Source organism: Artibeus jamaicensis, unplaced genomic scaffold, assembly GCF_021234435.1.
Source record: "Artibeus jamaicensis isolate MK-2021 breed Jamaican fruit bat unplaced genomic scaffold, CSHL_Jam_final scaffold_660, whole genome shotgun sequence".
In the NCBI taxonomy this organism is placed as follows: Eukaryota; Metazoa; Chordata; class Mammalia; order Chiroptera; family Phyllostomidae; genus Artibeus; species Artibeus jamaicensis.
The window spans coordinates 2,384,497-2,410,411 of NW_026522052.1; the positions used below are offsets into that span (position 1 = coordinate 2,384,497).

A 25,915-nucleotide genomic window follows, 5' to 3' on the forward strand; every position below is an offset into this window, starting at 1 on the left:
GTAAAGCTAAACTAATTGTATTTACTCTGCAGAGTAGATTAAAGAGAATATATTAAAGGTTATAATAGAATGCCCATCACAAAGTGCTAGAAGCTATCATCCTTAATAACAATTGAGGTGTTTGTCCTGCTGTTCAGTTTTCAAAACTCTTTTAAATATGTTTCTTATGAAACAGTCCCCATAAGAGGTCTCCGAGGTGAATGACATTATCCCCACTTTGCAAATAGAATAGCTGAGACTCTCAGTAGGTAACAGACATACTAAAAACCACAATGCTGTCCTTCGGTCATTTGCATGACAGTCACCTGAGGCTCCCTGATATGCCACAGAGAGAAGTATGAACTGATCACACCTCTGTGGAGCACAGTTTGGCAGAGACCATCAAAATTACAAACTTGATCTGGGAAATCTTTGTCTAAGAATTTCTACAGGTATACTTGCCCGTAGGAAAAATAATATGTGTGGTTACTTATTGCACTTATTCATTGTATTATTGTTTATAGTAGTAAAAGATTGGAAACATCCTAAATATCCTACCATCAAAGAGGACTAGGTAAATAAATCATAATATAGCCACAACTGTTAGAACATGCAACCCCTCCCCAAAGTTATTAACTAAAAAAAACCAAGGTGCAAAAGAATATCTAGTACGCCAAGGTGGCTTTTTACATGACCTTCTGGTCCCAAGACTATTGCCAGACACATGTCTAAGTCACTAAGAATAATTTGGATGTTGCCAAGGACTTGTTTTAAAGTGTTTTCAAGTCTAACTGAGAACGCAACATTTAGAAAAAAAGAAAAGAAAAAAAAGAATATGTAGTATGCTAACCCTTGTATAAAAAGGAGAAAGGATGTGAAGGTGTGAGGATACAGACATAGATTTCATGTGTAAATCTCTTTGTTTATGTGTGTGTATATTATATATAGTATATATAGTGTAGTATATATATAGCATATATCCCATATATAGTATAGTGTATATGTAGTATTATGTACAGTATATATAGTATACATGTGTGTATACAGACTATAAGTATATATCATATATACTATATAGGGTATATATAGTATACATAGTACACATATACTATACAGTCTGTATGTATACACGCATATGTATATATACTATATACACCATATACTATGCATACTATACTGTATATACTATATATAATACTACATATACTATACTATGTATGCTATATATAATATATACACATGTATATGGTATATATAGTCTGTATATGCTTATATATACACTATATACATGTGTGTATATATATATACTATACACACAAGTATATAGTGTGTGTGTATAGTCTGTATATGCTTAAAACATCTTTGAAAGGATACCTAGAGTGTGGTAGCAGTGTTCATCCCCAAAGGGAGAATGGAGGGATATGGGAGGGATAGGGGAGGTTTTTCATTCTATAATTTTTATAGTTTTTGAGTTTTGAATTATGTGAGTATATTACCTATAGAAAAAGTGATGTATATCCTCCTTGGAAAAACACAACATGGCGATGAAAAAAGATGAAAGGTATTAATGCGGTATTTAGCCTACGCCCAAAGCCCCCAAGAGTGGTGCCTCTGCTATCACGAGGGCGCCCATCCCTCCAGGCAGGAGTGGGTTTTCCGAGGGAGAAGGGGGTGAACTGGCTCTTGATTTGGATGGGGATTATCTATGTAGATGGAGAGGCGCTGAGGCTGATTCCGCCAGAAATAAGATAGATTTAAGAAGTTTTGAATAATAACTGAGTTTTATGAGGCTAAGACCTCAGAATCAAGGTAGAGGCTCTGTTTGAGGCTGGGTTTGCAGGTTGGAAGAGATCCTTCTGATCCCCGTCCATACCCCTGCATTCCCCGAGAAGCTCATAGGGCACATTTTCAAAGGCACACGGTACTATTGCTGCACTGTTCTGAGGGGAGGCAACCTTCCAGACAACAGACAGGGATGTGGTCATCTGCACCAAATTATTATTATTGTTTTCTAACCTGGGAACTGTCAAATAATACAGCAGTCAGTCAAAGAAGTATTTTTATGTCAATTTTGGGAGTACAATATTGTGCACTGAAAATATTAAAGACACAGTAATTAAACCCTTGACTTAAAAGTAGAGGCAACACGTATACATGTGAGAAAAATTCTTCACACGTATACAAACATTTTACAAGGTTCACTAAATGCTTGCAGAAGCAAACTGAGTAGACCACACAGCTCTTGGTTCTCCTGTCTCCCCGTGTTATTCTTCATTCTATAATGGAGCCTGTATCATCTTCATGATGAAAATATTTTCCTAACCAGGTAAAATCCACAGAGAAGCTCTTCGTTGTTTTTATGTATTTGGTTTGCATGTTTTTGGTTGCATGGATTTAGAGATGTGTACATGTGTGTGTACTTAAAGCAGATACAAGGCTCACACTTTTTCTATATTTCTACCCTGTCTCTCCAAACTGCCTCCTCAGGCTTGCAAAGTTAGGGTCCCTGGTAGATGCTCAATAATTGTTCTTTGCCTCTTGGTTCTCTTCACACCCTGCCAGAAGAAAATAGCCTTGGTGCTGATTTTAAATTGTTTGCCAACTTAAAGTTTTCAAACTCTGGCTGGGGAAAAGCTGTAACATGAATGGTGTGGCCATCCAATAGGGGGATGTCATCTTTGTTAAAATTATCTTCAAGAATTAAATAGATATTCTGCACCCATACCAGGGAATACTCCCTAGTACTCGTCACCTCCTTCCCGATACATCCTCCCCCTCCCTTCTCTTTGTCCAAGGTAGCCCAAGGTCCCAGCATTAATCATTTGGGGTTGCTTTTATCAGTTAGTCTGGCCAGCAGCAGCAGCAACAAGAGCAGCAACAGGAGTGCAGCTACTTATGTGAGCATTAGCTATGTGCCAGGCACTGAGCAAAATGCTTCACGTTTATTACCTTTTTACAAATTGAGATACAACTGACAAATAGCATCATGTATCTTTAAGGTGCATACATTACCTTATTTACTCCCCAGAACTGTCCTATGAGGTAAGTGCTATTATTATTCCCACCTTATAAGTGAGGACAATAGGACTTGGAGGGGGTGAGCAAAATTTGCAAGATCACCCAGCTTGTATGAAGTGGTAACAGAGCCAACTCCCTGATCTTGGTAAGTTTAACTCCAAGCCCTGTCCTGTTTACCACTGGTAACGTGTACCGCCGCTCTCATCACCTTGACAGGATGCTGGTAAGTGTGTGTGCGCATGTGTGCACACAGGAGTGTGTGTGTTTATACTCCAAAGTTAAAATCTCAAAGTATCCTTTCTGGTGCTTTAGGTTCTAGTTATTGCAGGCCGTGATGTGAATTTATAAATACTCTGATAAGAATCGAGGATACTTTCATCTTAAAGCAAGGACTACCGTTCCATGCTCCATTTCAGATGAAAAATAAGAGCATCTGTTACTGCTTTCCTTGTTTATTTTTCAAAGATGATGTGGTCAGAAGAATAGAGTCTGGACTCTGGAGTCAGGGAAACCTGAGTTCATATCCCAGCCTGAGTGATCTTGAGCTCATGACTCTATCTAAGTGATCTTTTATTATTTTTTTTAATGTGTAAAAGAAGAAGGGTTGGGATATTCGAATGAAAGGCAGAGCAAAAATATAATGTATATTATAAAAATTTTAAATTTATTGATTTGAGAAAGAGAGGGAAGGGCAGAGAGAGGAGAAGAGAGATTGATTTGTTGTTGCAGTTATCGATGCATTCATTGGTTGATTCTCATATGTGCCCTGCCTGGGGCTCGAACCCACAACTTTGGCGCATCCAGAGTATACTCTCAATGCAAGGTACCCACCTCAGTATGCATAACACCATCATTTAAATAGTAAAAATGCATTCTTAAAAGACCCTTTTTTAAGTGATTAAATAGACATTTCCCCTAATTTCTGGGTGGGAATGGTGGGTGTGTGTATGTGATTAACTTTTTGAAATCACAAGTAACATGAGAGTAAAATGTTGCAGAACTTTTACTAAGGAATAAAAGTTTAATGTCTCTTACAGGCAAGTGTCAATTGAACACAACTGTGTACTAATTTGGATCCAGTAATTTACAAAGAAAAACTAAAATCATAATAAAAATAATGTAGTGAATTTTAATTTGGACATTTTGGGTTAAAGCAAAATAACTTTTTTCCTTTATGTTTTAATTTTAATATTTATTTATTTATTTAAAATATTGTATTAATTTATTTTTATTTACTTAAAGATTTTATTTATTTATTTTTAGGGAGGGAGAAAGAGAGGGAGAGAAACATCAATGTGTGGTTGCCTCCTGCATACCCCCTTCTGGGGACCTAGCCTGAAACCCAGGCATGAGCCCTTCCTGGGAATCAAACTGGTGACCCTTTGGTTCACAGGTTGGCACTCAATCCACTGAGTCACAATAACCAGGGATATTAATTTATTTTTAGAAAGAGGGAAAGTGAGGGACAAAGAGGGAGAGAAACATGGATGTGAGACAGAAACATCAATCGTTTGCCCCTCTCATGTGCCCCAATGGGGACTGAGCCAGTAACCCTGGCATGTGCACTGACCAGGAATCAAACTGGCGACCTTTCACTTTGCGGGACAACGCCCAACCAACCAAGCCACACCAGTCAGGGCTTAAGGTTTACTTTTGAATAAATATTACATTTATAGGATTCTTACTCTAAAAGTACAAAAGGGCACATCAGGAAAAACCTCTTTTCCCCAAGCACCTAGCACCTCAGTCTCTGAAATCAACTAGTGCTGTGAATTTCTTATGTACCTTTCCACAGGTATGTATAGCACATATAATCAAATTTGGTTAGCTTTCTTCTTCTCAACCCCATTAAAACAAACGTTAACATTGTTTACTTGGCTCTTTTCACTTAACAATGCACCTAAGAGCTTCTTTCAATTTATGTTTGAATAATTTAGTTATGGCGTGCCAATCATATCTATTGGATAAATATCAATGTAATTTGTAATTTTGATATACATTACCAAGATGTTCTTTTTGTTGTTTGTATAAATTTGAATTTTTTGCACTAATGTATGGGAGTGATTCTTTCCTCCATGCCTTTGCTAACAGAGTGCATTTTAAATCATTTAGATTAAAATTTAGTTTAGTAGTTAATAACGCTGTCTCAGTGTAGTTAAACTTTTATTAGTCTTATTTTTAGTATTATTACTAGTATTTTAAAATGTTTAACAGCTATTTATATTTTTTATTTTGTGAACTGTTTTTTTCTATCCTTTGCCCATTTTTACATTGTGCTCTTAATTTTTATTCATTTGTAGTAGCTTTATGCAGAACAGATTACTCCTGTGTCTGGTATACAGGTCGCATACATTTTCTCCCAGTTTGTTGCTTGCCTTATTTTCCTTTGTTTATGATAGCTTTTGTCATAAAGAATTAAAAAATAATACAGTTAATTTTATTAATATTTTTATTCTACGTATTCTTTGTATTATACAAAGAATAGCTTTCCCTATTTTAAATTGATTTAAGAAAAGCTGTTCCATGTTTTTTCTTCTGCTTCCTTTTAAGATAAGCCACCATCTCGGTCATTGTAAGACAAACTCAATGCTGTCCCTTCCTAGTGACAATAGTTGCACCTTCCATTAGTTTGTCTTTTTGGCCCCTCTTTTGGGGTCTTCTAGCTCTCATTGCATTATAAATGAGAGCTAGAAGAATACAAATCAATTTGGCTTCATGAACAGTATTTTCAAACAAAATACAAATGATTCAGCATTTTAAGAAAACCATACAAAAAGTTAGTTCCAGCATGAGGTAGTTTTGGGGAATGTTTACAGGTTCACAACTATACCTAAAAATAAAGTTTGAAAGGGTCTTACAATCTCTAACATCAGTAATGAACCGTATATAGTGGTAGCAATTCATGCTCCTTTATTTTCAACACTATGCATGCTCGTTTGTTATTACAGTTTGAAGTAAATTGTGTCATTGGGTGCTAAATTTTAACCCTGATAATAGAATTTGGGTGATTTAGAATGAAGAAAAGAATATTTTAAAGGCATTTGTATTAGCTTATTGGGTTTTTTTTCTGGTAATACATTTGCCTACTCTTTTGGGACTTGATGAGGAAAATGGGGAAACTCTAACAAGAAACTGATTTAAAGATCATTCTCATTCTCCTATATAGCTCTTAGAGGATTAAGAAATGATGATAGATGACTTCTCATATTTCAAACCTTTAATTCCCTTAAGGTGTTTCTTTCTATCACAAACTTTATGAAACATGTTTTGAATTGAGATGCCAGAGGCAGTACAGAAAACTTCAAGAGAGAAAAGAAATGAAAATGTTTGACCCTAAAGACTGGCCCAGTCCTGAATGAGCAAACTGAATGGGCTTAGTCCTCCTGATACAAGGACTGCTGTGATTTAAGTACCCTACCCTTGAATGTGTTCTCACATGAATTCGCAGCCGACTTTCCAGTGTAAAAGGAGATGCATTTGCAGCAACCATTCAGTGACTCCAGCTCTTTCTCTGGACATGTCATCCACTTTGGTAGTGCTTCGACTAAAATACTCAGATAGAGGGTAAGTTGAAGCAGACAACAAGCAATATAATACAAAGTGTTATGAGTAAAGTGGGTTACTCAGATCCTTCTAAAATACATTTCTCCCTTTATTTTGAAGGCCACAGTACAGCCAACTTGGCTAATGGAACCAGTCTTTCCCTTTGATCATCAATAGGGTTATCTTTTCGGCAAACTAAGTCCCAGTTCAGATGACAGCTTCAGATGAGATTGACATGAAAGGGAGCAGAATTGTTTAATTATTTGCTTTCTGAAAAACATCTTTTTTCTCTTTAAATTAATAATTCTTCTGCTGAAACCATAACTAGGAGCTGTATGATGTCTTGCAGACTGAGGAGGAGAGGATTCATTTGATCTTTTTGTTTGTTTATTTGTTTGGTTGGTTGTTTTGTTCAGGGAAGTGTTCAGGATCTGGTTTTATGTGTCAGCTACAACCTGTTACTTCTGGTGACATATTTTAGCCAAGTGAGAATTGAAAATAAATGTGATGCGAGTGCATTTACTAAATCTCCTAAGGTCGGGAAGATGTGTAGTGAGAAGCCTGAAGTGCAATAAACGCTCGGTGAAGGCTCACGATCATCAGATACAATGCATGGGTGAAGGGCAAGCTTCGAGAATGTGCTGGGCTGACTTCTGAAACTGCTTTCCATTTTCTCTGCGTATGTCTATCTGCACTGAAGAAGGGCAAAAGAGATTATTGCAGTTAACTAGTCATATTAACTAGCTGTCTAGTAGGGAACCACAAGCCGTGTGTGGCTACTGATCACGTGACATACAGTCAGTCTGAATGGATATGTGCAGAAAGTGTACAGTACACACTGGATTTGGGAGACTTAGTATTAAAAAGAATGCAAAAATATCCCATTAATAATATTTATATTGATTACCTGTTAAATAATATTTAACATATTGGGGTTAAGTGAAACATTAATATTTCACCTGTTTCCTCTTACTTTTTAAATGCGACTAGTAGAAAGTATAAAATTACCTGTGTGGCTCTTATATTTTTATTAGACAGTGCTGGTCTAGGCTTTACAGATAATCCAAGTGATGAAACATTTCTGCTTTTAAGGGGCAAATTGTTTACAAGCTATCTACAAGTATAACATTTACCTCTTACCCAGAATGGCCCTGAGGGCCTGGCGGGGCGGGGAGGGGCAGAGGGAGGCCTGTGGGCTCTGGAATGCTTCTTCCTCCAACCCCTGGGACAAACAGCAACTGAGTCTCCAAAGGGGGCTGGAGGCACCCATCTCGGAAGTACGGACAGGCCAGGCCTGAGCCTTGGTGGGAAGGCAGGGGCTGGGTTCTGGTGACAAAAGAGCTTCCCATGGTCATACCATGTGGAGACACTTCCCGCTTTTTGATCTCTGGATTTTCCCTGAGGGTCTGGGTCCTGGGCAGTAGCCTAAGAGGAAAATGAAGTGTGACCCCATAGGAACTTTTCCAGGACAAGACCTCCCTGCACAGTCTATCCATTCAAGTGCTGGGCACAGTCCCACGGCAGGCCCCAGATGTGATTACTGAATTCCCAGGGAGAACAGGGTACCAGCTGTGGCAACTGAGGAATCCCTGTCTCTGCCTCCACTTTGGATCCCCCATTCTCACCTCTCTTGCCCCAGGGACCTGCTTTGGTGCTGGTGGCATCTACTTTCTCAGCCTTGCAACGTTGTTCCCCAGCATCCCTGAAAGGGGAGGTAAAACTTCTGCAGTCCCCAAGGTCCTGCCCCTTCCCATAGCTACCCAGTTTTCTCTCTCCATTTCTCACTTCTTAGTTTCCTAGTGAGTGGGCCACTCTGGGCTATGAAAGCAGGTGGGCGAATCCTAGAACAGGCGGAACTGAGAAAGGAGAGCATGAGGGGCTGGACTCCTCCCCTGCACCTAGGCAGCAGGGCCCTGAAAATAGACTTAGCTTTGGGAGAGAATGAGGAGCTGAGTCCAGGGTCTATGAAATAAGGGGGAAGGGTTAGGACCCAGCAGGCAGTCTACCCACCCCTTCCCTTCCCTTCCCTCCTCAGATCCTGCCAACACCGAGAACTGCTTAAAGCTAAATCCTGAGAAAGGGCTTGGAGTACCTTGGGGCAAAGGTAACAGTCACCCAAAACAGCTTTTACTGACTCTGTTCCCAAAGAGACATTCAATAATCTTTTCATTCCAATTTCTGAGACAGAAGTTAGCCGCACCCCATAGTGAAGTTGAAATCCCTTCCCTAAGGCTGAGCACAAGTCTGCTCCCCATTCATGTACGGTCAGAGAAGGGGGGTGAGCAGACGCAGCAGGGTTCTTTGCTGAGGCCAGTGTCTGGCTGTGTGCCCGCCACGTCCTCAATTGCCACTCAGCCTTTGGGATCTAAGGAGACAGGACAGCTTGGTTTCCACTCGCGGGGAGCTCTCACTGGGAGGCGGTGGATGCAGTACAGTGTGGACGACGTCCCGGGCCTCTTCACCAGGGCTAAGGACTAAGGAACGACTCCTTGAAGTCTACCATCTTCTCTCTCCATGGCCCCCCCTCAAGGGCCCGCTCTAGGTCTTCAGCTTTTACCATTATAATCTTAAAACAAAAACTACATTTCAGGCTCCAGGACAAAGCATTCTGACTTTGTTTATATGCCTACTTGCCAAGATCTTTTTTTAAAGGTATTTTCCCTTCTTCCTCCTTCCTCTCACTCTCCTTGTCTGTTTACCATTTTTACCAGGTCATCCATATGGAATACAGTGCTCTCACTTCCTGCAGCACTGCAGTTTGGGGCCTAATTGATTCTGGTAATTAATTTGTTTTACCTGCTAGATCAGATGAAAATTCTACCCATGTGCCCAAGGATTAGCACTTGGCTTTCTAACACCTCCTCTAATTATCTAATAGCATGGGTTGTGAGGACTCAGTCTCTATTAAAACACTTTTACTATTAGCAGGAGTGATTGGAATTGTGATGACAACTAGATTTCAACAAATTAGAGCTTAAAAATGGGGAGATGGAAGAGAAGTGGCTTCTTTTAATTTCCCTGAGTTTAACACCAATAATTAGAGCAATTTTTGGAGATGCAAGCCAAAGTTACCCTGCTGTGCTGTAGATGATCACCTTAATTTTAGCAAATTGACTCGAGGGAAATAAATGTGACAGATTAGAAAAAGACAAATGGGGGGGGGAGAAAGGTTGGAAGGGAGTGAAGTGAAAGGAAAGGCTGGAAAAGGGAATGGGAGACAATATGTGAGGGGTGGGGTGGAAAAGGGTATCACAGCAGAAGCGGTAAGCCCTGTGAGTGGGAGGAGGAGGGGCAATGGACATTTGAGAGGAGGTGGAGACTGGCATTAAGAGGCGGCCCCGGGCATATTTACACAGACCCCATTACTTGACTAATGTAGGTATCACTTCCCTCACACCACCCTCTATAACTGAGGTGAAGAATGTCGTGAGCATCATTTTACTTGTCTACCTCAACAATCTAGTCATTCCTCAGCCATCCGTTTAAGCTCAGTCTGGCAGACGTGGACGCCCTTTCTCCTGATTTTTCCCGTTTCTCCTCTGCTACCATTTTCCCAAAGTTTTAAAGCCCAGACCTCTGCCAAAGTAAGTGCCTTATCCCTGCTGCTTTGGGCCCTTTAAGTGCCTTCTGCTCTCGAAAGAGGAGTTTGTCAGAGGACAGAGACTTTTGTTGTTGTTGTTGTTGTTGCTTGTTTGCTTTAAAAACAACTGGAAGCCAAGCAGCCCCTGCAATGGAGGTCCAGAATCCTGGGGAGCAAGAACCTGGTCCCCTCCGCTCTCCCCGGCCTGGCCGGTTGAATTCAGCACCGCGGACAGCTCCCCGCCCCGCCCCGGCCCAAGGTACCCTCCCCTCCGCTGCTGGCAGCCTTGCCATTGGCTCTCCCGGCTCCCCTCTCCAAGCTGCCAATTCTCCTCCACATAGACCCAACCTACCCCGGAGATAGTCTTCTCGCCTTTCCTGTGCCCGGGGTAGCCCAGGCCGGGGAGAGAGCCGCGGGGACCCGAGCCTCGCTGGGTGGTGGTCGGCCCTGGACTCTCGCCTCTCTACAGGCTTGCGGAGACGCTGCCTGCTTCCTAGACCTCTTCTTCGGCTCTCGCCCCGTGTCAGGCGCTCGGCCCACGATGAATCTCAACTTCACCTCCCCTCTACACCCGGCATCTTCTCAGAGGCCCACGTCCTTCTTCATTGAGGACATCCTGCTGCACAAGCCCAAGCCACTAAGGGAGGTGGCCCCCGACCATTTTGCCAGCTCTCTTGCTTCCCGGGTGCCTCTGCTAGACTATGGCTACCCCCTCATGCCCACACCCACCCTCCTGGCTCCTCATCCCCATCACCCTCTGCATAAGGGAGACCACCACCACCCTTACTTCCTCACCACTTCAGGTAAGTAAACAGGGGCTTCAAGGCATAGGGAGTGACAGAGCAGTTCCTCCACGCAGGCCCTACACCTGTGATGGAGCCTGGACAAGGCCAGAGCTGGTGCAGCGGGCTGGTCGCCGCCTTCCCTGAGCAACAGTAGGAGGTGGGACACGGGATGTGGGAGAGAACACGCAGAGCTCCCCCCAGGCATGCCAACCCGTGGGGCTGACTCGTGGTCACCGTACTTTTTACAGTGCAGGAAACGCGCCTAGCCAAGAGGTGGCCGGAGGTTTTGACAATATTCTTGGTGGGCCCCGCGTAGTCTCTCTCCTTCCTTGTGGTCCTCCTGGCCCAGCTGTCAGCCCCAATCCTCTGTCTCTGCCGGCCCTGGCCACTCCACCCCACAGAACAGTATCAACTTTGCAATTCGGGGAAGCTCAGAAGACTCCGGGGTGGGGGGCGGTCTCTCCTCTTGGGTGCTGAGCATTCACCACCCACACTGCGGAGGCTTAGAAGTGAAAGAGAGTTTGGGGTATTCTGAGGACCCAAGGTTTGGGTTCGCTGGAATAAGGGAGAAAGGGTTAGAAAAAACAGAGGGAGGGACGCGGCTCCTCTTTAACCCCCTTTACTCCCAACCTCTAGTCCTTAACTCACGATCTGAGGCTGGGCTTCCCTCCCTGCCCCGGTTGCTGGCGTCAATGGAGCCTCACACCCAAGTACTTTGCTTTGCTAGATGTGGCAAGGAGTGAGAGTCCAGTCGGTGCAACTGGAGAGATGTCGGGGAACACTCAAATCTACACCGCCTCTCTCTGTGAAAGGTCACGTTCACACTTTCCTCTCCAGCATTTTCATTCCAGTGGGAACAGAATTCGTTGAGTTCAAGTGCGGAGGGCAACCAGAAAAACAACCCCGGTCCCAGCAAGGGCTAGGAAGGAAAGACGGGAGACACCCTGTGAAGTGCGGGCACTGGAGCTCAACACACAAGCTAAACGTGCTTGGGACGCGGGAAACCGCAGACCTTGGGAGGCTGGGCTGGAAGGGCAATAACAAAGCCTGCATCGAAGCCCGAATTTCTGTTTTGGCCTCAGCACTGGCCAGCCTCTCCTATGTTCCCCTCGAATAGCAGTGGCCAGGGACCCCCACACGGGGACTCCCGAATTGGCCGGTATTGCTATCTCTGGCAGTTTGCCTCCTGGGCGCCTCTCCGCCGCAGCGAAGCCTGCGAAGGTGGGGAAGATTTTGTTGTTTAACAGTCTTCCGGGCCCTCGATCCACAAAGGAAAAGCGCTTCGGTCCTGTTTGAGGTCATTGGGCAAGAAAGAGAAAACCAGTGAGCAGATTAGACAGCCGAGTCCCCAACATTCCCCACAATCTGATTAAGAAGACGTGCCGGGGTAGGCTTGCCCCTCTGTCCTCGCTCCCAGGACTTCCTGGATGAGAGTTTTGACCTGTTCCCTTGGGCTGCAGGTGGGAAAATGGGGGCGGCTGGGGAAAGAGAAAGGTGGTTTTTACTGAGTTTGGGAGGCAAGATCTTCGTCCACCATTCTCCTGGCCTCAGAACCCTTGTGTCGCCAGAAGACCAGGGGTCTGGAAAGCTGGTGGGACAGGGTGGGGGGTGCGAGGAGACAGCTCCTGGACCATGTGACATTGGCAAGAAAACTTCAGGAGGCTGGATGCTGGAAGATGCTTCAAAAGTTTCTCCAGGAAGATATTTTGAAAAGTCCTCCGCATTTATTTTATAATTTTCTTTAAAAAATTAATCTTTATTGTATTGTTCCCATTACCATCTAGTACCCATATACCCTCCTCCCCCCAGCAATCACCACCCTGTTGTCCATGTCCGTGAGTCCTTGTGCCTTTTTGCTCCATCCCTCCACCCCTGACCTCCCTCCCCCACCCCCACGGCTGTCGGCCTGCTCTCTGTCATGAATCCATCTCTGTTTTGCTCGTTAGTTCAGTCTGTTCATTAGATTCCATATATGAGTGAAATCATATGGCATTTTTCTTTCTCTGGCTTATTTCATTTAGCAAAATATTCTCCAGGTCCATCCATACTGTTGCAACGGGTAAAATCTTCTTTTTTACAGCTGAGTAGAATTTCATTGTGTAAATGTCTGAAACTTGTTCTATCCACTCCCGTATAGATGGGCACTTGGGCTGCTTCCATACCTTGGTGACTGTAAATAACGCTGCGATGAACAGAGGGGGCTTATGTTCTTTTGAATTAGTGTTTTGGGTTCCTTCAGATATATTTCCAGAAGTGGGATTGGTGGGTCAGAAGGTAGTTCCATTTTTAATTTTTTGAGGTGTCTGCATTCTGCTTTCCACAGTGGCTGCACCAGGCTGTATTCCCCCAGAAAAGTGCAAAAGGGTTTGTCTTTCTCCCAATCCTCACCAGCTTATATTTTTCTTTTTCAGTTCTTCCTACCGATTTTTGTTTGCATTTCTAGATGGCTTCCAGCTAAAGATCTACACGCTGTATTCTTGCGACCCCCATGTCCTGCAAGTCCTGGCAGAAGGGCTCCGGAGGCTCTGGGGCAAGGAGGGGCTGGTGGCCAAGGAAAGCTGAGGGGGGCGCGGGGAACAGAGGAGGGTAGTGGAGCAGGAGCTGCCGGCACGCGGTGGGGCTCTGCCCACGCTGCTGCTTTTCTCTCCGCAGGGGTGCCGGTCCCCGCGCTGTTCCCGCACGCCCCGCACGCGGAGCTCCCGGGGAAGCATTGCCGCCGCCGCAAGGCGCGCACCGTCTTCTCGGACTCGCAGCTGTCTGGCCTGGAAAAGAGATTCGAGATCCAGCGCTACCTGTCCACGCCGGAGCGGGTGGAGCTGGCCACGGCCCTCAGCCTGTCCGAGACGCAGGTGGGCCGACCCCAGGGGGCCTCCGATCGCTGCTCTGGCTCCTCTCGGCTCAGCTCCTGCCCCCTGCTGCGCCCAGGCAGAGATCTTGAATGACCCCAATCCCCTTGATTCGAGGTGTCTCCAAAAATCCTTAGCCAAGTGCGGCCACTTCCAGCTCATGTCAGACTAACCAAAGCGAAACCTCCGGCGGCCTCCGGACGTGGAGGAAACCCCCGGGTGATGCTGGCCCTGGCTCCCCGTGGAAGGGCTGCCGCGTCCGCGGCGTCCCCACTTCCCTTCCTCGGGGCACAACCCGTATCAGGCCCAGAATGAGAGCAGATGGGGTCTTGTCCCGAGAGAAGCCCACGCAAGGAGCTTGTCGGGTTTTTTTTTTTCTATTTTATTCTTTCAAAGCTGCAAGTCTTCATACCTACATCGTCCCCTCCCCCCAAACGCATCATAATTTAAGCTTCTCCTTATTGCCCTGTCCTGAGTGGAAGACCCGTTTGTCTTCCTCCAGATGCTGTGCCACCTCCAAAGTCCTTTCTCCACTCCCTCTCTGCAGTGGGCACCCACTTGCTGTGAAACCCTGTGCCCTGCTGGGCCCCAGGGATCTTCTCTGAGGAGAAGCAGCAGGTCTGGTCCCCATCTGCCCTCCAGGAGTCCTGCGGGACAGGCAGGCAGACGCCGCAGCCAGAGGAGCTAAATTATGTCGAACATAAGGGAGACGCCCACGCGGCACTTACTATTAGTAATTCTAATGAATAACAGGGCCAGTATTTACTAACCACGCTACTTTGATCCCCATCGTTACGGGGGACAATGGCTTCTGGAGCCTGAGGTTGATTCTCGTTCACGCTAAGACTGTAGCGTGTGAGCAGCGCAGGTGTGACTCGACGCAGGGCGAGACTGTCACACTCGTGAACAGTTCGTCAGTGGATTGTGGTTTACTTTCCTAAAGCCCGGCAATCGCTCAGATCTTAGGACCAGTAGCTGCGGGGCTGAAGGAATGACGTGTTCTATGTTTTCCTCCCTGGAATCAGGTGAAAACGTGGTTCCAGAACCGGCGGATGAAGCACAAAAAGCAGTTGAGGAAGAGTCAGGACGAGCCCAAAGTGACGGAAGCGCCGGAGAGCCCAGAACGCAGTCCCCGCGGCCCCGCGGCCGCGCCCGCCGAGGCTCGGCTGGGCCTGCCCGCCGGCCCCTTCGTGCTGGCGGAGCCGGAGGACGAGGTGGACATCGGGGACGAGGGGGAACTCGGCTCGGAGCCGCGAGTGCTCTGAGCGGCCGGGCTGGGGAGCCGGGGAGGAGACAGTGGGGCGCGCGCGCGGTTCCCGCCGGGACCCGAAGATTCGGGCGGCCTTCGGAGATCCGCTCCTGGAAGACAAACCAAACGCCCCCGGCCTGCCCTCCAACCCGAGCTGAGCCGGCGCGACTGCGGCCGAGCCTCGGGGCCCCCAGCCCTGCGAGTCATCGCGGGGGTGCGTGTGAGCTGGGGCTGCTCTTCCCCGCGCCGTCGGCGGCTCCAAACGCGACGCGGCCTCTCAGCCTGCGGGTGCGCCGGGGGACGACGTCGCTGAGATCGCAGATCCCTAGGGCCCCAAACGCTCAGCCACCTGTCCCCGGCTCTGCGGCCCAGGTTCCGCGGCCTCTCCACCGGGACCCTTGGCCCCTCCTCGGGCAGACCCGTGGTCTGCAGTAAGGGGTCGGATCTGCGGGGAGCCAGGCTGAGCCACGACCTGATCCCGAACTCGTCCGACGGACCGGCGCCTTGCTCGACACTGACCTCCCGCGCTGGTCCCCAACCCGCCTCTAACTCAGATGCTAAAGCGACTCCCACCTTGTCAGAGCGGCGCTCCCATCCCTTCACGTCACGGTCCCCCTCAAGAAGCGGCGGTCCCCACTCTGCCCGTTGGCACCCTTCCCGAGCTCGGGTCCCCGCCACTGGAGTCCTCAAAGCCCCCCTCCACTCCCAGACTGCGGCGCGGCCGGGCACCGAGCGCCTTCTGCTTCCCGGCCTCGCTGTGCGCGCGTCCCGCGACCGCTCCGCGTCCCGCGGCTAACTGAGATTTTCAGTGAGTGTTCCTTGGTTTGTGGGCGAAAACGCTCCTTCTCGTTGCATTGTAAGGGAATACGGGATTTTAGCAAGACTGAGGCTAAAGGGGAGGACTCGTGCCCTTCGCGGGAGCACCTGTTTGGGGACTTTCGAGGTGCGGCAGGAGTCCGACGCGCCCTGCGCCGGGCCCCTCTCCCTGTGCCCCCGGAGTCCTCTGTTCTCCTCTGGGGTTTGCAGTCTTTTTAGTTAATAAAGGGCTCTCGGGCAAAACTAGGAACAATCACAAGTTTCCGGGAACCGTTTGTTGCCGCGTCCGACCTATGCACGCCCCTCCCTCCGCCCCAGGCTGTTTCCTTTCTCACCGGGACTGGACCTGGCCAACTCTTGACCTTTCGTTAACAGATTGCGTCTTCCCCGCCCCTAGTTTTGAGTTTTTAATGGTTTAGTAAGAGTCTTGAGTTCCACCTACATGGAAAAGTTCACGGCAAATAATTTTTTTGACCCTGGAATGCTGAAGAGACACAGCTCTCTTAACATTTGGGGTTTGAAATTATACGAAGTACGTGATGACACCGCATGCCCAGCCCACTTATCGGGTTTGCGGGGCGAGGCAGAGGCGACCTCTCAGCTTCCGGTCTTCCTTTCACTCGGGGTGTGTGTCAGGGAAGGTGAGTGAGCCCAGGAAGGCTGGAAAAGAGGAAGCGTGGCTAGGTGGAATCCTGTCCCGTGGGCTCTAAGGATGAATAAAATGACAGGCACGTGGGAGACAGGGCGGTTCGGTTCCAGATCACTGTGATCAAACGAGTATCCCAATAAAGCCCATGCCAATCCTTCTGCCCGTGGAGAGTATTGCCTTCAACTTGTAAACACGGACAACTGTGAAGGGCAGTAAAACCAGGCGTGCCTGCGTGTAGACAGCAGCCCTGTGGGGTCACGTTACATTTAATCTTTTTGCTGTTGTTGTCCCTGGCTGCTCTGGTAAGAGGATAAATCCTAAAGGCCCTTCTAGATAGACTTCAGTTCTGTGATTCCACGAGTGTAGGAGTAGCCTTTTTTTTTTACAGTAAGTTTGTTCAGGAAAATATAATTTTAAACAAAGAAGAATGTCAGACTGAGACGTTTATCCATTCTGCATCATTTAGGAGGCAAATCTAGTACCTTAAAAACATCAGAATTGTACAGTTGTTTGGGTTTTCCAAAGTGCTCTTTATCAATCAACAATCTTGTGAGTCACAGACACCAGGAGTGATTTTCCCTTTCATAGTTAAGGAAAGTGAGGGTTGGTAAGATTGTAGGATGCACCCATGAAATCCGGACTAGCTAACAGCCAAAGCAGGACCAATACATATTCACACACACACACACACACACACACACACACACACACACACACATTCTGACTCCTTGTTCATTTCTCTGCCCAGAGCACTTTTGTTTCTGGTAACAACGCATTGATTGGCCTTTTTTCTCTTACTCTATAAGAATACCTTTGTCACTTATATAGTTTGTGTAGATGTGTTATTAAAAGCAAACTTAGGCTCAGCTTTCTCCTTTCTCTTCTTGTTCAAATAATGACAGTACTGTCTTAAGACAGGAGTTTTTGACAAATGTTTTACAATAAGACAAAAAAACCTTGATTTTAGGAAAAAACTGATTTGTGAATAAGAATGTTCCTGGTAACCTGGAAAGGAAAGTACATACTATTACACAAAGGGGGAAAAGAAAAAAACTCAAACTTTTCCAATCCCTGCAAGAACAGGCACTAAAAGGAATTTGGGGAGAATTTTTCGCATAAATAGAAATACTGTGTTTGGAGGGGGGGGGAATTAAAGAATTAAATTAGATGGTCAACACATACCCCACGAATCAGAAATTTATCTTTCTTCTGTCTTCACAGGAAGATGCCAGGGCTTATTTGGGGTCTGAAAGGAGCACATTCATCGCATTTCATGACCTTTTGAAAAGGCAGTCAGGCAGGCGGGAAGCTTTGTTAGCACAGCCCCGCTCTACCTGATGGGAGGCAGAGTGAGTCCCAGAGCTCAGGGAGTGGCCGCCTGTGACTTGGTTTAGGGGCGTGAAACACAGAAAGATGCTCGTTCTCCCTCCTGGTCTTCCCCTGGAGGCTGCTCCCCGTGAGACGAGGAGGGGAAGGAAGGGCAGGGCCTGCAGCACCATGTCTCGTCCACTGAGACTGCAGGCCAGCAATCCACCGGCAAAGTCCTCTTAATTCCCCTTTCCTCCCTGCCTCCCCCCACCCCGTACACAGGGGGTTAGTAATAGTAGTAGTGGATAGACACGATTTAGTCTCGATTTAATGTAACACCATCCCACTTTTTGGTTTGGGCCTTCAATACTGATCAAAGCTTCCATAGGCTGAAGAGGTGTTTTGTCTGAATTACTCAGCCTTTTGCCTCAGCTCACTTTCACTTGGTGGTGAAGATCTGATAAAGCCGTGCTCATTATGATATCTGGAAGGTAGAAATGCATAGGTCTGATTCCGAAGGGGCGAAAACATCTAAAAATAGCCCAGGTGGGAAAGTCACTCCGTATGTACTCTCAGCTGTGGTAAAGGATTTGCTTCATGTTAGTTCTTAGTGTTGTTTGTGACGGACTTCATTTCATAGATTCTCAGAGAGGGGCTCTTGATGTACTTCTGCTCACATAACCGAAGAACATAAGACATGACCACCACACCATTCAGCCAAGTATGAAGCTGATAGTGGCACCAAGCAATGATTCATTGGATCCACGACACCACTTCAAAAGCCAGAGAACTGGTTGGTGTGGGTGTATTTGCTAACTAGAGATAGAGATTCGAAGGCAAAGAGCAAACAGAATGCTCTCTGGTGCTAAGAGAATCATGCAATAAACATATTTAATTGAAGCAATGACTCCTTGTTTTTCCTAAATTGGGCTTAATATATCTGCAAAAACAATGAGTTAATTAAAATATTTTGTATTTTGCCCTGGCTTGTGTGGCTCAGTGGATAAAGTGCCAGCCTGTGAACTAAAGGGTCACAGGTTTGATTCCCAGTCAGGGCACAGGCCTGGGTTGCTTGCCAGGTCTCCGGTAGGGGTTGTGCAAGAGACAACCACACACTGATATTTCTCTCCTTCTCTTCTCCTCTCTAAAAACAAATAAATAAAATCTTGAAAAAAATAATAAGAATACTTTATATTTTATTTGTTATATTCTTGGAATCACATTTTAAAGAGAATGTAAACAAGCTAAAATTCACGCAGTGTACAGAAACCTGGATAGTAAAAGGTGTGGAAAACAACAAATGATGTCTGAGCTTTTTTAGCACTGAAAGGCAAGGCTCTGGAGACAGGTGGGAGGGGAGATTAGCCAGGGGAGTGGTATTCGAATGGCTGCATAGCTCTTAAGTGTGTCAAGGGGCACGTCTATTTTGCCATGCTAAGAGGGCACAACCAGAACCAATCGGTGGTTCCAGAGAAGCAGATTTTTGAACAACATTTAAATACCTTTTATAGGTCAAGCACTGTGTTTTCTATCAATAGAACAGGCTAAGTCCACAAAGCTCTAAACTCCTTTCACCAGGAAAGTTTGAACAGAAGTTGGAAGCAGACCATTATGGATGCTCTCTGATGGATTTCTCCCTTTGGGGGAGGTTGGGCTGGATATCCTGTGTGGTTCCTTCTAACCTTTAAGATCCTAGTGTTCTATTCTATTTTTATTGTAAAGGAACTGTAAGTGTCAACTCACTAAGAGTAAGATTTCGGGGCATTTACTCTAATTTAAGTAACTATATGTAAAACCATCAGAAAAGTTAAGAGACACAAGAAAAAGAAGAAAAGTATACTCTTTAGTAAAGAAACCTCAAAAACTTTATTCTAGAAAGTGAAACAAAGAATCTCAGAATTGAGTTGTTGTCAGGAAGGGGTTGTGATTGCTAGAAGAGATGCCTGATGCACTCTAATCCCTTCACTTTATAGTGAAGGAGTTAAAATGTGGGTGTAACTGAATGTCCTGCCAATGTCAAGTAGACAGTGGCAGAACTAAGACTGAAGGTCAGTGTTGATGATCACACCTTACAACTAATTCATCATGTTGGGGCTATCGTCATTGTATTGTGTGGAGGAGAGGATTTTGCACAGCAATTTTGGATGTAAAGTGTGGTCAAGGAGAGGAGTGAACGAGGGTGGGAAATGAGGGACATCTGTAATAAGGGCAATAATAAAAAATTAGCTGGAAATTATCTGGTAAAAGCCTAGATCAGTTTACGGAGACACTTCTGATTAAGAAACTTGAACTGGCTTTCCTAGAAGGTGCCGGGTCCGCAAGCCATGTTTTCATTCAAACGAGGTTGAATGACTGCTTGCGGGGCTGTGTTAGCAGAAATTTGTGTCTTCAATGGGGTGAGCTAGATGGCCTCTCTAGGCTACTTCAGATCTCTGCATTTTTCTCTCTGGAAATTTTGGCCTAATCTCCTTTACTTACAGATGAGGCAACTGAGACTCAGGGAGGTAGACTTGCCCAGTGTCACACAGCCTCTTAATTGATTGGGTCACAGCACTAATACATGCAGAGGTCAGAGAAGTGACCTCCAGTAAATATTCAGGAGCGAGACGGAAATCGGAAACGATTCTCATGTTTTCTCTCCAGTCAGATCCTCTTCATTGTTTTTGCTGGTTTTAACTGCTCTCTTCTCTCTTAGAATTCACGGTGTGCACGCCAAATAACCTTTCCTCCATGATTTTATTCATAATTCTGTGAGCCTTTTCTTATTACTCTATTTATAATATTGAATAGCCACAGTCAGATTTGGCATCATCACCACTGGCTTAGAGACTTAAATTCTAATCTTACTTTTACTAATGATTACAGTCATACCTTGGTACTCGTTGGCCTCAGAACTCATCAAATCCTGTACTCCATCCCACTTTGATGAGGAAAAACGTTCCAGCACTTGGCTCTTGCTCAGGACTCATTGCACTTGCTAGAACTTGTGTGAGGCGTGAAGCTGCCCCGCAAGTAAAAATGCTTCATCTTTGGGTGCTCACCAGTTTCAGCCCTCGTTACAAGTTCAGGAATGAACTAATGATGAGTACCAAGGTACCACTGTATATCGCTTCTCTTCCTTGGCTTCTGAAAGACAAGGAGAGTGCCTTATAAATCAGTAAAGAATGGAGAGGGGTGGGAGATAAGTGATATGAAAGTACCTACTGGGAGATCTTGGATGAAAAGTGCTAGAGGAAGATAATAAATTATAGATTGAAACCTTTGGTCCTTTATACCATACTTCATAGGACTATTGTAAAAACATGGTTAACTCTAATGTATCATTAGTCTTGTGCTCCATCACCATTATTACAAGAGGGTTATTATCTGTCTTTCCAAAGAATTTTTTTATATCTTCATCTTACTTTCTCTTTTGTCATTGTCCTACTGTGTGGACTCAGAGAGGACAGGTGGGTCCCGGATGAAATAGGAGTCGGAAAGTTTCACTGAGGATGCTTCGTGTAGAGCATCCTTTTGCTCTCTAGTGCCTAAACCCCCGTCCTCCCCCCACCCTGCCACATCCTGCACAGGGTTTCTGTCATCCCTCACAGACGTAATGCTGTGTAGGAAGGGAAGTTAGAATTCCAACCCGTGGGAACCTTCTTAAAAGATAAAGAATTGTTTATGTTTCTAGCATAGAATGTACTAGGAAAATCCAGGATTTAAGCTTTCATCTTAAGCTTTTAAGAATTTTTTTTAGTTTAAAAAGACACTGTATGAATATACCTCCACAACAAGAATAAGCAATAGAGTGTTTAAAAATATTGACTATTATAACCTTTGGGGATTATCTGAATATTTGGAGCATCCATTCTCTCCCTCGCCTCCATGGTTACACACAATGGGATAGTTAAGTGCACTTAGCAATATTCCAACCAAAAGTTAAAGAATAGCCAAACGGTCCTTATCCTTTCTCAATGCTTGACTTGGGATGGATGGGAAATGAACTGTAGAAAGCAACGGGGATAAGGGACAGAAGGGTGACCCCGTATTCTGAGTTTCAAATGGGAATAATTTATAAACTAAGAGCAGAAAACTAATATTTTTGTGCTTGCTTTGACCTTTTCCCATCTATTTTTTTCTTTCAGTCCCTAAGCTCTTTATTTTTCATTTTAAAAGATTTGGGTTTTGTCATTTATTTATGCATGTTGTTTACAGAGTCACATAGTTTTATAAGGGGTATTTTACAAAGGGAGCAGTCCCTTGCCCCCTTCCCCATGCTGTTTGCACAGGCGGCTGGTTTCTGTAGTGCCTCATTATCTTGTGTCTACTTAATATTTCCAAATTATTTCACCGCATTGCTGCTTTTTGGTATTTTATTTTAGGAATTATCTAGTACTTCATGTTATAAAAGAGAAAGTTTCAGTTTTCTTTCTCTGCTGCTCCTGCCACACATGTGCACCCACTCACCTCTTTTCTCAATATTGGCATTTTGGTTACTTCGCCATTGTGACACGGATGTGCTTCAGCTAAACCGGGCACTCAATTATGGTTACTTTCCTGGTTCTGCAAGACTCTATGTTTTTTGTGGAGTTAATACTTGTCTTGTTTTGTTCATAATTTTTAATGTACCTGTGACTAATTTAGCTCCAAGCTCCTCACCATTTGTCTATACCCTCCTCCTAAGATATTCACGTATTCTTAACATCTCACGTTCCTGAATAAACCAAAGCCTCTGGCCCGTTTCATCCTGGAGTCTCTTGTCAATGCATCTCCCTTTCTTCCATCCCAGGGAGTCCTTTAATTTAATTTATTTATTTATATATTTGAGAGAGGGGAAGGAAGGGGAGAAAGAGAGGGACAGAAACATTGATGTACCAGAGATATATCAATCGGTTGCCTCTTGCACACCCCCAAATATGGACCTGGCCCACAACCTTGGCATATGCTATGGGAATCAAACTGGCAACCTTTCTGCTCATGGACTGGTGCTCAATCTACTTGAGCCACATCCTCCAGGGCTGAAGTCCTTTCATTTTATTATTGTTTCTTTTATCTTCCTCTTTCTTGGTTTACTCTCTCATTTTAATGAAGAATGTTAGTAATTTTCTGATTTCTATGCCAAAGTCGTATGTTTTGAGATCATCCTTGTCTAAAATTTTCTTTATTCTAGTCTCGCAGTTTATTAATATATGGCTAAGTGCAGAATTCTAAGTGGAAAATCTTTTTGAATAAATTTGAAGGCATCATTGAATTTAATATTAGCTTCCAATTGCTGTTTTGAAATCTAAAGCCATTTGATTCTTGACTCTTTGTTTTGTTTTATTTATTTATTTTCTGAGGCTGTAGAGTGCTCTATTTGTAGGTAGTATACTGAAATTTTACAATTATGTGCCTTGGTTAGAGGCCTGTTTTTTGCTCCCATTTCTGGATACTCAATAGGCACTCGTTTTCAGTTTGAAAATTCATCTGTTTCAGTCGTGGGAAGCTTTCTCGAACTGACTATTTGATGATTTCTACTTCTCCTTTTCTATGTTTCTTTATGGAACTCCCATTATTTGGATTTTACCTTGTGAATTTATTCTTTAAATTTATGATCTTTTTACCTTTTGGCTCTGCTTTCTGGGATATTCCTCAATGATATCTTCTATGCTTTGGGTTTTTTAAATTTCTTCTACCATATTTCTAGTTCCTGAGATCTCTTTTAATTTCTTTATCCTCCTGCTTTTTTAAAAATCCTATTTTCTCCAGCATTTTTGGATGTTTAGGAATCCATGGCTGGCTGCTTACATTTCAGTATGAGAAAGGAGAAGGCTGACGGAAGTTGTGAACACGCGGTCGGCCTTGATGACTGCCAGCTTTACAGCAGCATGACATGGTTGAGTTCCTCGGTTGGAGAACTACTGACCTCAGGAGTTTTAGGTCTTTTCTTTCAGCCTGGCAAGATTATCCAGAGAAGATGTTCCAAATTCCTGTTTGTAAAATGAAGGCCCAACATTTGGGGGCCACGCGGCAGGAGAGGAGCTGAGGCCTCTGTGTTTAGAACACGCACGTTCATTCATTCACTCTTGGCTGTCTTCAGTGCTGTGGCTCCCAGCACAGCCAGCCTCACTCCAGACACACACACCCCGCCTGATGCAGAGGGGAGGGTAGTCCTTCCCTGGGCCGTTGTGGGGGGGCGGGGCAGATGTCCTTCACTCAGTCCTCCTCACCTCCCTTCACCCCCACTTCTGAAGGTAATTGACACCATCAATTCCTGAGCAGTTGGGGGTCTTCTTCAGTGTAAGTCAGATCAATTCTTGGCTGCCCTCTTCGCTAGGTTAGAAGTATTTTTAGAGTCTGCCACTTTTTTTCACAACTCATTTATCTGCTTTTCAGTTTTCAAAATTTTGTTACTGTTGTCCATCCTCCTGTTTTTCAGTTTAATATGTGTATGCCTTTTTTGGGAAATAGAATACCACAAAGTATAGTTTATTAATTTATTTTTTATTGTGAAGCACAGTTGTCTCCATTTTCCCCTCACTCCCCATCCCCACCTCTCACCCTTGATCCTACCCCCTTTTGGCTTTGTCTATGTGTCTTTTATACATGTTCTTTCATGACCCTTCCCCCTTTTTCTCCCATTATTCCCCTCACCCCTCCTCTGTGGTTACTGTCAGTTTGTTCTTTATTTCAATGTCCCTGATTATATGTTGCTTGCTTGATTGTTTTGTTTTATCATTTTGTTGATTGTCACTTATAGGTGAGATCATTTGTGTATGCCTTAAAAACACCCTTTCCTGGGATTTTACTGGGGGCTTGCCAAGAAAGTGAAATACGTGTATGTGTGTGCGTGCGTGCATGTGTGTGTGTGTGTATCCAGCCTACTGGATTTATCCAGAAACCTCATATTTTGAATTTCATGTTATTTTGCTCTGGCTTTTACTGTGAGTGAGGGGGTGTTGATCTCTCACTTCAGTGTTTCCTTTATGTAACTGAATTGGTTGAGGTTCGGGAGAATTGCATCATCATCAGAACAGATAAAAAAGGCCGACAGCATTGCCAGAGCACAGAATAGCCCTTCCTACCTGCTAGTCAATGATGGTGCAAGTGCCTTGGGCTCTATTGGTTTGAGAGCGTTGGAAGTTAGAGTTAATTCTTAAGAATCTTTGTGGAAGGTCCTGAATAACTTCACGGATATTCTTAAAAATCTCCAGGCGAGGGAATTTATGTTACTTCATTTTCCTTGGTTCAGATTGATTTGAAGCCTAGGCCCCTGAATCTCTGCGTAAGAAGCAGAAAGAACACACAGAGAAGGCGAGACAGAAGTACAGGAGCACAAACACACACGACCACACGGGCACACACACGCGCTCCTGAAGAGAATGTGACAGACAGGACAGGGAGAATTAGAAAGTGATCAATGAGGACATTAAGTGTTTTGTGGGGCACGGACGCATCTGCATTTTGCCCTGATAACAAGGCCATCAGCTCATTTTCAGAGGGCGGCTGTCTTCTTCAGCTCCATCCTCAGATCAAAGACATACTGGCCGCTTGCATTTTCCAATCCGAATGGGAATGCTAATTTATACTCCTTAATGTGTGATGGTAAGAGACTCCTTCAATTAACTGAATTCTATAGCCAGCAAAATAAAAGGTATACAAAGAGGTGCAGGCTGAAAGAGCCAAAATTCTCATTAAATCAAAAGGTCCAGTATTCATTACCTTGTGCATCTGAGGCTAAACCCCAAATACAGGGATCATCAAAGGAGGCTTAATGGGTTAAATTGAGAATATAATCTAATTAAAACATTAGACACGGCTAAATCGTTCTTTGATATTCATCTAAAGGTTTCATTAAAAATAGGCACTTGAGGTTCGTATGATAGGGATTGTCAATTTTCTGCAGAGACAACAAATTTAGGGACTTCATCAACACAGCATCAAATGCTCCCATCGCGTGGAGGCAGCAGAGGGACTGGTAAGAGACATCAGACCTGCTGGGGCCCAAGGTGTGGGGGGGGGCAAGGCCCATTGGCTGCATGATGGGGGCTTTGGAAGGGGTCTGGATGGGAAAGAAGGCATCAGGATCGATTTGGGGGACAAATCTGCCATAGAGGAGGGACGGGCACACTGGTGCCCCAAACCATTTAGCGTGGAGACCTACATTGCTTTTGTTCATTG

General features: G+C 44.9%; 1 protein-coding gene across 1 annotated transcript; it reads left to right on the plus strand.

Moving 5' to 3' along the window:
• Window positions 1–10,661: 10,661 nt before the first annotated feature.
• Window positions 10,662–15,016, plus strand: BSX (brain specific homeobox). The gene is made up of 3 exons (XM_037138264.2): window positions 10,662–10,923; window positions 13,558–13,754; window positions 14,777–15,016. The coding sequence occupies exons 1-3, from the start codon at window positions 10,662–10,664 to the stop codon at window positions 15,014–15,016; spliced, it is 699 nt and encodes a 232-aa protein (XP_036994159.2).
• Window positions 15,017–25,915: the final 10,899 nt, after the last annotated feature.